Here is an 11723-nt window from a genome sequence, read left to right on the forward strand (position 1 = left end):
CTCCCTACCCCATCCGAAATGTCTGGAATACCCCTCTCTTTAATACCAAATAACATCCGCCCATTCTATTCCTTTACAGAACGCGTTTTTTTTGTAAAAAATGTGCCGAACAAAAACACGCTTTTTCTGATATGTTTTTGTCAAAAGAATACGTTTTTTCGTGAAAATGTGCCGAACAAAGCACGTTTTCCAGATACGAAACGTCGGTTCGACTTTGAATAAACCCAACGTTGTGAATACCCGCGAAGAAGAATTAGTTGACGACAAGAAAAAAAGAAAAGAAAAAAAAGAAGAAGATATACGAAAATACTCCACTAGTCTTCAACCTCGAAGCAGAGAAAATACGAAAATTAACCTGCTTTGAAGGTTCGGTTCTTGCTCTGAAACAATTGCATGTTTATTTGAAAAATTATAGAAACCCAATTTCAAAAACCCTAAAATTACACAATAAATTTTGTGCTTTTGTTGCTGAGTAAAACACCTTCGCGAAAACGTCTTGTTTTTTGTCGAATTGAATGATTTTGAGTATTTAAGTGGATGGGTTTTGTGATTACACACACATGTTTAGTATATTGTAAGAGACATGTGCGTTTATACCCAGACCCTTTTGGTCAAAAAACTCTGCCTTTTTAGTTTTTTCGAGTTTGATTATTATTTTTTTAGCTATGGTAGTAGACTAAATTACAAAGCATTTTCGTATTCCCATAGAATTTATGTAGTGTTTAGTTTTTTACCCATTTGTATACAAACTAAATAAAAAGCGTATAATGCATAAATGTATATAGTATTTAAAAAACAACTACGCTTTGTACCTTTTTTCTAAAGTTATCAATCAAGTGCCAAACAATAAGTATGGTGGCTATCGGGAAACATCTTTGGGACTACTTTGAGAATCCCAGAGTGACGGTCGGAAAAGAAAGTAAAATTTACATACGACAAAATTCCGCGAGAAACTAAAATTTATCTCAACTTGAGGTAAAACCATTCCCAATTCACGTTATTTTCGGAACTAACAACTGCATATGCAATCGTGAATAGATCATCGTCTGGATCCTAGCACACAACACTAAGCAAGCATCCTTGTTTTTAATATGTGTTCCATCTAAAAATATCATGGGCCTACATGCACGAACAAAACCATCGATACAAGCCCTAAACGCAATAAACATCCGAACAAACTGCTAAGTAACAGAATCGATCTCATAATCTGCAATACTCACTGGATTTGTAGTTTTTACAGTGCGACAATATCTCCTTAATTTATCATAAGACATACGCTCAGCTCCATGGATGTTATGCATCGCTATTTCCTTACCCTCTCAATGCTTTGTGATACTGAATATCCACACCATAGTCTTTTTGGATATCAATCAACATTTCAATGGCTTTAGGATGACTTCTTGATTTTTCCTTTATGATGACTTCTTGAACGGAGACTATCCATTTCACACGTGTGGCGGAGATCATCTTTTCGGATGCAAAATAACGAATCTGCGGCATGCACGATGCATAAACTCGCCATTTGTATATATTCCGCATCAACGCAAACAACTATGATTTTTTGCCAATCATTTTTCTTATATTAAATGATCACAAATTGGCAACACAATATTTCTTTAGCATTACTCTAAACTCATCAGCACCTCTGAAACTTTGGCCCTCTCCTCTAATAGAGTGTCTCCATGCATCAATTGAGGATTTAAGAAGCACATTGTTCGCATCCTCTTGTTCAAATAATGGCAACCTTTCAGATGAAAATAAATAATTAAACTAATCAGCGATTATACTATATTTATTGTGAAACGATACGTCCTTAAAATACGTTATCTAACGGATATCGCCAAGTATACAATACTACAGTAACGTACATACATATTTACCACGTGTGTATACGTGTTATATGTACACTAAATACGTTAATGTAAACATTAATGAGTAAATATTAACCTTCTATTGTCCTGGGCGTTGTCACGCAAATGAGCCTCGTCGTCTCTCTCGTTTCTATTCATAAACAGGTCAACGATGTTCATCTTCATAATCGAATACATCAATAGCATTGTGCGCACGTCCTCGTCGGTGTTCAACCTCACGTGAATTCTTTCACGGGGGCCTAGGTATTCAAGTACCATTGTGCTGAATTTTGCATCAGACCACCTCTGTCCTACAATCAAATAAAGGTCCGCCAGAGTCGCATTATTCTTGATGGCGAAGATATGGAACTGTCCCCTGGATCGATACCTTGCTAAGATTTCGACAGGGGGTTGTTGATCGTCATCCTTTGCTTTCATTGTTCCCGTATGTAGCAGACGGACAGACCTCAAATTAAAGCAAAGACAACAAAAAAAGGCCGGTCGACGGCGACAAAGACCGACGGCGACCAGTGGCAGAGACAATAATCACGACAGCGACCAGAGGATGAGAGAATGAAGACGAACATCGTTTTTTTTTTGCCTCGGTAAGTTTAGAATGATGCAAGATACAAACATGTTTGGGAACTAGGATAATTGATTGAAAGTGGGTGTTTGACTGTAATTTAAACTTCAAATCATTCGATTTATGAACCTACGTTATGTAAGCACAGTGTCTACGTTCTTGGAGAACAATGGTAAACAATTACCGTTCTCTATTCATACGATTATCGCGCTCTAGTCATACGATTTATGAACGCGATACATAACACATACGTTATGGCGAACAACGGTAAACAATTACAGTTCCGTAGTCATACGATTCTTCGAATACAATTATTTTTTCAATAAATATTGAGTTTATTGATGTTTTAAACATGTTTTAGGGACATGTAATGGCTACTAATTATTTATAAATTAAAAAATTCTTAAACTTTAAATATTGAAAATCACGGTATTACACATTCAACACAAACGTATGTCTAGAGTACCTAATAAGTATAGTCGATTGCCATATAATATATATGTTATGTACCGAAAAGTATCATCGATATGTGTGTCAATGTTCGCGGCAAAAGGAATTGCAGGGGAAGATTGCCCGTAGCCCATGTCGTTTCTCCCAAAAATTGTTTCCGATTCACAATTACACCGATCATATTCAAGATCATCATACAATGCACAATCCATATCCCTGGTGAAAATTCGTCAAGAACAAAAACCGATAATTAAAAAAGAAAAAAGGAAGAAGAAGGAAGAGCAAGATGAAGAGTAAGAAGAATACGATGAAAACAAACAGGGATGATGATGACAATCTGGAAAAAAAAGTTATCGTTTTTTTTTTCCCGGCGTTTTTTTAATTTTATTTTGGGTGAACGTTGGAGTTGTTTGGGAACTAAAATAATTGATTGAAGTAAGAATATGGAGTGTTTGGTTATAAGTATAGTAATATATATAGAAGAAAAAAGAAATACAAAATCAATTATCGAAGGGCAAACATGTCAATTCAAGTAGGTAGAGAGGAAGTGTAAGAGAAAGTTAAAAGTAGGGAGCGCAGACAAAGAAAAAACGTTTATGGACTGAATAGCAAAAGTTTTTGGGCATTAGGTATTTATGAGCAAAAACCCCTAAAATTACCTGTTTCTTTGTGCTTATTAGCAACTTTTCTTTTTTTCCGGTGGGTAACGTTGCAAAAAGGAAGAAAATTTAAATACATAATAATTAAATTATATTAAAAAATTAAATTATGCAATATGAAAATAATAAATTGTGAAATTCAAATTATCAAAATAAAGTTGAATTAGGCAGAAATCCACATTCATGTGTGTGAGAGCTAGAGAGATTTTGTTTTACTCTTTCGATAATTAAAGTAGAAAAATTCCACATATGCGTGTGTAAAAGAGGGGTCAACAAAGAAATTGCAAAAAGAAGAAAAAAAAAAAACCATTTGAGTTAATTAGGATTTTGCTAGCCGATTTGTAAATTTCAATTGTTAAGAAAGTAAAAAAAAAAAGGAAATGAATAAAAAACAATTAATTTAATAAAAATTATAAATATATAACGTTATTAGATGTTCGTAGGTTGCCCTAACATCTCTTAATTTTATATATAAAGATTCAGATCAACTTGTCTTAATTTATTGTATTTAGAGCATCTCCGACCGGTCGCTATATCGCCATTTTTTTCATCTAATTTAGGTGTTTTTAATCTCCCACCCGAAATTTTTATATCACCATTACATCTAAAATTATGAAGATTTGGTTTTAGCCTCCCACCGTGGTCAACCCCCATATCACCATACACTCAAATCCTATTTTTCCACCAATTTTTTTGGTGAAGGAATTTTCATCTCCCACCGATTCACCATTTTCCGATTTTTCCACCAAATCCTAATTTTCCTACCAAATATAGAGGTGAAAATAGGATTTAGTGTAATTAACACCATTTTATTAAGTAGCATATAAAATGACAATTTTAACTAATTGCACCCGATTACCAACTTATTAGCATATTTATCGTAAATACATTGGTGTTAAATTACTAAATTAGTTTTTAAATTATAAATACATCTATCATTATTAATAAAAATATTAGTTCTAATAATAGAATATGGTTATTTTTAATTAAATTTGTATTTTTTTTAATCAATGTTGATTAGTTTCTGATTTTAAATTAATTTATGTTGTAATATTTTATTTATGCAATAATTTATGAGATTATTGTTTATGTATGATTTTATTATATGTAAAATAATTTGAGTTCATATTCAGATAGTTTTTAAAATTGATAACAAATTTTTTAAATTATGTAGTTAAAAGAATTTATTACTTAACATTGGATCTATAATTAACACTTAGGAAATACAATATAATAAAATTACGATTAACATTAAATTTATATTTTTAGGCTTATATGGTGAAATGACATGGGAGACCAAACCAAATCCCATTTCCTATAAGTAGTGAAATGGTAAAATAATATTATTTTAATATTGGTCTAAATTTTTGTGAAATCTATTGGAGAACAAAAACACCATTTTCCACCATTCGTGTACTACCGGTGGAAGATGAACCCATTTTTTCACCACCAAAAAAAGGATTTGATGAAAAAAATGATGAAACCGATTGGAGATGTTCTTAATAACCTATATTGTGTCGGATTGCTAAAAACCATGTATTACTAATATTTAAATAATTTTGACATGTCTAATTTTACGAATACCATTCATTCAAAAATTATTTTCTCTCTTTAAAACTCCCAAACCCCCAAACTTCACAAACACATCCAAGTTGGGCTTGGAAAATCACATCTCATACCCAAATCGAGCGTGAGAGAGACACTTTTTTAATAATTTAAGGTGGTGTTTGCAAATGATTATTTAAAAGCAGAAGTTAGTGATTGTGATTTAAGTTAGTTTTAAGTGTTTATTTCTAAAAGTTGGGGGTGTTTGCAAATATTTCGGAAAATGAACTAAAATTGAAAAAGCAGGGTTATGGTTGCTTTTAAAAAAATAGCTTAAAGCAGATTATTTTAAGAGAAGCAAAAGCAAAAGTTGATTTTGCAAACACCTAAAAACAAATTATGAGCAAAAAAACCGCATAATCACCTTCAAAAAACATTTGCAAACACCACATAAGCCCAATTGGTTAAGTCTAAATAAACTTATCACAATTACTAATTAACTACTTTTTTTTTTTGAGAAAAACTACTAATTAACTACTTATTAGGCCTAAAATGGCACAAGCCCACATAAACTTATTTAGGGTTTTAATCTAGCAGTTTGCGGTAAAAAAAAATTAGGTTAAATTATTTTAAATTAGCCGTATGCTCCCACGTATCTCTTTTTTGTATTTTATAATATATTTTTCGCTAGGGTTTACTTTTAGGAGTTTTAGAAATATAAAAAAAGGGACACGTGGCAGCAGAAGACCCACCCAGTGTTTATCACCGTGTGTAGGGTCGAAGGAGCCAAATTTTTAATATAGAAAAAATGAATGTCCCTAGCAATAATAAAAAAAGATTAATCTATGGGGAATGTCCTTAACCATATTAACAATAAACCTTCTTAACATTCATTGCTCTATCTATATATTTGATGGGTAAATCAAAATATTTTCGGCTATCTAAAGAACAAATTCAATTGTATAAAATTTAACTACAGATGAATATGTAATTTTCTTTTGCACATGATACGTGTGCCTTTTGTAATTGTTACTTGCTCGACAAGTGTGGGATTCGACAAATGGAAAAAAGGTTATAATAAATATTTGAAGTTAATTAATTTGGCTCCGCTAAAGACTATCAAATATTGTCACCCAAATATTCATTTTTTTTTTACTTATTTAATTAAATTTAAATTTGTATAAAAATTATTAAAATTCCAATAATCCACAATTTGAATCGACTCATCACTCAAGTCATTTAAATTGTTGTTCATCTTCTTTTCATTTCATTGTACTCGTATCTACAATCCTATCTAGAAATGTAAATGACCCGACAAAGTCGAACCTTTTGAGGAGTTGGCGCCCGGGCTCATTTTTAGTTACTAATGAGTTGCTCGCGAGTTTTTTCATCTTTATTTCAAATTAATAATATAACAAATATAAATAATCCCAGTTCATCTCTTATTTTGTAAACTTTTATTATAATATAAATAATTATATAATAAAAAAATAATAACATTTAGAAAAAATTGAACCAGAGCTCGAGCTCGACAAACTCAACTCGAACAAGAACGAAATTTGTCGACAAACTAATCAAATTTGCTAAGTTCGGCTCGACTCCGACTCGTTTATAATCCTAACCACTCACTTTTATATTCATTCATTTACAATAGTATCTTAGAAAAATATCTATAGGCTTTTATACTGTGGACCCCACCACACCCGAAGACCGCCTCGTATATTATTCATTCATCAGTTGATTGCTTAACTCTCATTTCATTCGTCGCCCCTTTCCTAAACCCTAACCAAAACCCTTCCTCCACTATTTAGGGTTTATATCTCTCTCTCTTCTCCTTCACACTAAATTCTCTTTCCACAGAGAAAAAAAAAAAAGGAAAATGGGCAGCCTTCTTTTGATTAGGAGATCTTCTTCATCATCGTCCAAGAGATTAGCTATCACCGCTCTCAGCCATTTCTTCTGTGAGAAGCCGCTCCCGATTCCGTCAAATGCCCTCTTTTCTCAACATATTCACACCTCTGCCACTCGTTCCCTTCTCCCCAAACCTTCTTCTGTATTTGGATTGACCAAGGGTTTCCATTCGAGTCTGCCTTCGCGTGCTGGTTTTGCCGTCGCTGATTATTCTGACGCCGATGAGAAAAGGGCTTCGAGTGGGCCCGGGCCCTCCGATGAAGGTCTTGAGATCTCCAAGCTTGGTATTTCTCAAGAGATCGTTGGGGCTTTGGCCCGTAAGGGTATCGAGAAGCTTTTCCCTATTCAGGTATCATTTAAAGATTCCTTCTTTTTTTCCAATTTCATGTTAATAGATCCATATCATTGGTTAATCTCTTCAAAGCTTTTTCAATGTGTGCAAGTGTTATGTTGCTAAGTTTTTTTTTTTTTTTTTATCAGCAAAATTTATTCTGTGTTACTTGTTAATTTGGTGTTTTTCATACTGGAAATCGTATATATAACTTGGGTCCAAGTGTAGGATTGACAGGGCAGTAGTTGTAGTGAGTGAGATTATTACTAACATTGCACAATAGTGCGCATCACTTTGTGTTACTAATTGAAGAAGTAACAAAAATAATTTAAAGCTGTCTATAGCTTATGAGTTTATTTGTCTTGTTTCCAGTTTTTGATGCGACAGGGGAGTTGAGTACATATATGAATCTAATTGTATTTATTTTTAGTTATTCTCGTGTTTGTTTTAGACTCTTTGCATCTTGTTGATCAAATATAGTTCACGGATTTGTTTGCCTTTGTTTATGAGTGTCAATTTTTGCATTGTAGAGGGCTGTCTTGGAACCCGCTATGCAGGGTCGTGATATGATAGGCCGAGCAAGAACTGGAACAGGGAAGACACTAGCTTTTGGGATCCCTATCATGGATAAAATCATCAAGTTCAATGAGAAGCATGGGTTAGCTATCTTCCATCTTATTTCCCTATTACTTTCTTTGTTGAATAAATAATTAATTTGGAATTTATGTGTTGTTATAGGCTGATAATTTCTTATTCTTGTTGTCAATATTCAGACAGGGCAAGAATCCTTTAGCACTTATTTTGGCTCCAACCAGAGAACTTGCTAAACAAGTGGACAAAGAATTTGCAGAGGCTGCCCCAAAATTAGACACTCTATGCGTCTATGGTGGTGTTCCAATATCACGCCAGATGAGTACTCTTGATCATGGTGTTGATATCATTGTTGGAACGCCTGGCCGTGTCATTGATTTGATTAAGCGTGGTTCCTTGAATTTGAAGGAAGTGCAATTTCTTGTTCTTGACGAAGCTGATCAGATGCTTAACGTCGGGTTTGCAGATGATGTTGAGACTATTTTGGGATTTATTACACAGAAGCATCAGACAATGATGTTTTCAGCTACAATGCCAAATTGGATTTTGAGACTTACTCAGAAGTTCTTAAAGAACCCACTTACCGTAGACCTTGTGAGTGCAGCCCTTGTGTTTATGCGTTTGTGCTTCGATTTTTCTTATTTGAGCAAGCATTATAAATTGTAATTATGACTTCGTAGAATATTCTACTTTGACTTGCTAACCTTACATGAAAGGATTGGTTGAATGTGTGCTCAGGTTGGAGATTCTGATCAGAAGCTAGCTGATGGGATTTCCTTATACTCAATTGCAGCAGACATGCGAGAGAAGCAAGCAATTATTGGGAGCTTGATAACAGTATAAATTTAGAACTTCTATTTTTTATATTATTTAGTTAATTTTGTCTTGTGAGTGATTAAGTCTGTTCTGAACAAAAAAAATCTGGTTCATTTGATAATAGGAGCATGCAAAAGGAGGTAAATGTATTGTATTTACTCAAACAAAGCGTGATGCTGATCGATTGGCACATGCCATGCAAGGGAACTTTAAATGTGAAGCGTTGCATGGTGATATCTCACAAAACCAAAGGGAGAGAACTCTTTCTGCTTTTCGAGATGGAAGGTTCAATACTTTAGTAGCTACTGATGTGGCTGCCCGTGGACTTGACGTACCCAATGTTGATCTGGTGATTTTTCTTCTATATCTCTATTTGTACTTGTTTGCCTTCTTATATGACAGAATTTTGGATAAACTGCCTATGTGTTCTGTTCTTTTTTTTTTTTCTTACTCTCTAAGAAATTACTTCACTCACTTATGTATACATATAATTTTTTTCGGATTCCAGTACATCTAAGGCTATATTTGGTGGGTAGAAACGTTTGAAAGACCTATCAACCAACCTAAGCTGTTGTTTGGTTAAAAAAAATTGCAATGTTTTTTTAGCCTTAATTGGTTTATGGATCACACATACAGAGGTGTGAACAGTTGACATATAAAGCAATGTTGAGGCCTCCAAAATGTTAATTAATTTTGAGGTTTGACAAATAAAATGTTTTAATTTATTTGTAGATCTTATTACAATCAACTGTAACTTGTATGCATGTGTATTAATTATTGTAACTAAATAATAATCATTTCAATAAAGTACAAGTGCACCTACTTCTAAACCTTTATGTAAGTATATGTAGTTGTAAACGTTGCCAAACAAGGCCCCATGAGCTATCATTCCATATGTTTCTCTCATTTGTAGTTTGTTTTAAAAGCAGTCTCCTTAATATCTAGTCCAGTCATGGAAAACATGATGGCATGCTTAAAAAATGTGACATTATCAACACTTGATTTCTGACAGGAAATATCATTGTTGTCTTTGTGGCAGTTATACCAACTAATCAATCCACATCTTCATTGTTTTATCTTATGTTATTGGAGCTTCAATGTTTGTGTCCTTAAATAATTGAAGGCACATAATTAATTCTAGCCTGCTACAAATAAACTATATTAACTTCCCTATAATATATATATATATATATATATATATATATATATATATATATGCTGCTTTAGGTAGACGATTGATTTGTCAGCACTTGTATTTACATGTGGGTATTTTATGGTGGTCAGATTATCCATTATGAGCTTCCAAACTCTTCAGAGATATTTGTCCATCGATCTGGACGAACAGGGCGTGCTGGGAAGAAAGGTAGTGCAATTCTGATATACTCAACCCACCAATATAGGGAAGTTAAGTCTATTGAGCGTGAAGTAGGATGCCGATTCACAGAGGTAAGTTATCATCAACTTTATATCCATTATGCATATTTCTTTCTGAATTATTGAATCCTTTAACCTCATTATAATTGCAATTGGACTAAATTGTTTGTAATTTGGGTGGTTTTATTTAGCTCCCTAAGATAGCTGTTGATGCCGCGACCATGGAAATGTACGGTAGAATGGACCAAGGTGGTCGTGGAAATTCGGGAGGTGGTCGATTCGGTGATTCTGGATTTGGAGGACGATCTGGTGGTTATGGTAATTCCAGGGGTAGTGGATATTCCGGTGGTGGTGTTGGTGGTCGCTTTGGTGGACCTGGATTTGGTGGTCAGGGTTCTGGCGGTGGCCGCTCGAGTTTTGGATCTGGCGGCCGGTCAGGTAGTGGTTTTGGGGACTTGGGTGGTCCGGTTAGGAAAAGTGGGTTTGGAGAAAGTGGTCCCAATCGCTCGAGTGGTTTTGGGGACTTTGGTTCAGATCGTTCCAGTAGGTTTGGTCGTGATGACAGCGACGGTGACAGAAATAAAGGGAGAAGATTTTTCTGAACCTAGCTACTATTCAAGGTGATTCCTTTTTCTCTTTCACGAATTATTAATTTGTATTCGGCATTTATTAATTTGCATTCAACCTGTGTCTTGATCTGAAAATCTACCACTTACGAACTTATTTTAATTGGGATAGTGGTTCTTATTTGAAATTATGATACTCATAAAACCACAAAAGAAGAAAAGAAAAGGAAAGAGATAATATGCCACAAAATGTGCACCAGATAGAAGTGCTTTCATTGAGTTTTATGGTAAGATAATCAAACACGCATTGTGATGCACTGTAATTCATGTTTATAAGTGATGATCATAAACCTGAGGTCCCCTTTGGTTTTTTTTTTTCCATTGCTTAAGAGTTTCTGTTTTACGAGGTATAATTTATTTAGTAGTGCTTATATTTTCTTGTCTTCTTGCCTTGTGTTTTTTTTTTCTTTTTCTTTTTCTTATGAATATTGTGTGTGTAACTTTGTATTGTTTCAGTATGAGATGGCATTAAAGGTGTTAAGGACAGAAGTTTACGAGGCAATCTAGAAGATGATGTCACTTTGAAAGTCTCTTCCTTCCGTGACCAAATAATCGAAGACTTGGATGATATATATATAATCATTTATCTCTTTGCTTGAAAAAAAAATTAGAGATTAAGCACAATGCTACGAGTGTTGCTTAGGATTATAATATATGTAATTTATTATCTTGTTCTTAACATGATTTTCTTCTAGTGTTCATAGTTTTTGCCGATTTAAAACTTGGAATGATATCTAGAACGTGCAATGATATGATGTGGTGGTTCTTTGCTATAAAATATTTTAAATTCAGTTTTGCATTGTATTCTATATCAGAATGTATACAAAATTGGTTATTTTGATCTCAGTTCTAAAACATGATATGTATAATGTATGTATCTAGTCCAATCTGTTGGCCTTTGAGATTTGTCTTAGGATACGAGCTTTCGATAATTGTGTTGAATTTCCCCTGCATCTCCAACTCTCAGGCCTCAAATCAGGAGTTATT

The 11723-nt window shown here is 33.8% G+C and overlaps 1 protein-coding gene across 1 annotated transcript; it reads left to right on the forward strand.

The window, feature by feature from the left end:
* The first annotated feature begins 6706 nt into the window (after window positions 1-6706).
* Window positions 6707-11527, forward strand: LOC105951278 (DEAD-box ATP-dependent RNA helicase 53, mitochondrial). Its single transcript, XM_012974680.2, has 8 exons — window positions 6707-7347; window positions 7860-7987; window positions 8103-8514; window positions 8659-8757; window positions 8861-9085; window positions 10021-10182; window positions 10302-10730; window positions 11193-11527. The coding sequence occupies exons 1-7, from the start codon at window positions 6967-6969 to the stop codon at window positions 10710-10712; spliced, it is 1818 nt and encodes a 605-aa protein (XP_012830134.2). The 5' UTR covers window positions 6707-6966; the 3' UTR covers window positions 10713-10730; window positions 11193-11527.
* Window positions 11528-11723: the final 196 nt, after the last annotated feature.

This window comes from Erythranthe guttata, chromosome 8, assembly GCF_056151865.1.
Source record: "Erythranthe guttata isolate IM_541 chromosome 8, IM_541, whole genome shotgun sequence".
Taxonomy (NCBI): Eukaryota; Viridiplantae; Streptophyta; class Magnoliopsida; order Lamiales; family Phrymaceae; genus Erythranthe; species Erythranthe guttata.

Excerpts from the sequence above, each read along its gene's own strand:
- LOC105951278 (XM_012974680.2), top strand. The coding sequence starts at position 6,967 with ATGGGCAGCCTTCTTTTGATTAGGAGATCTTCTTCATCATCGTCCAAG. Across the intron at positions 8,515-8,658 it reads ACCCACTTACCGTAGACCTT|GTTGGAGATTCTGATCAGAA; the intron begins GTGAGTGCAGCC and ends ATGTGTGCTCAG. Across the intron at positions 9,086-10,020 it reads ACGTACCCAATGTTGATCTG|ATTATCCATTATGAGCTTCC; the intron begins GTGATTTTTCTT and ends TATGGTGGTCAG.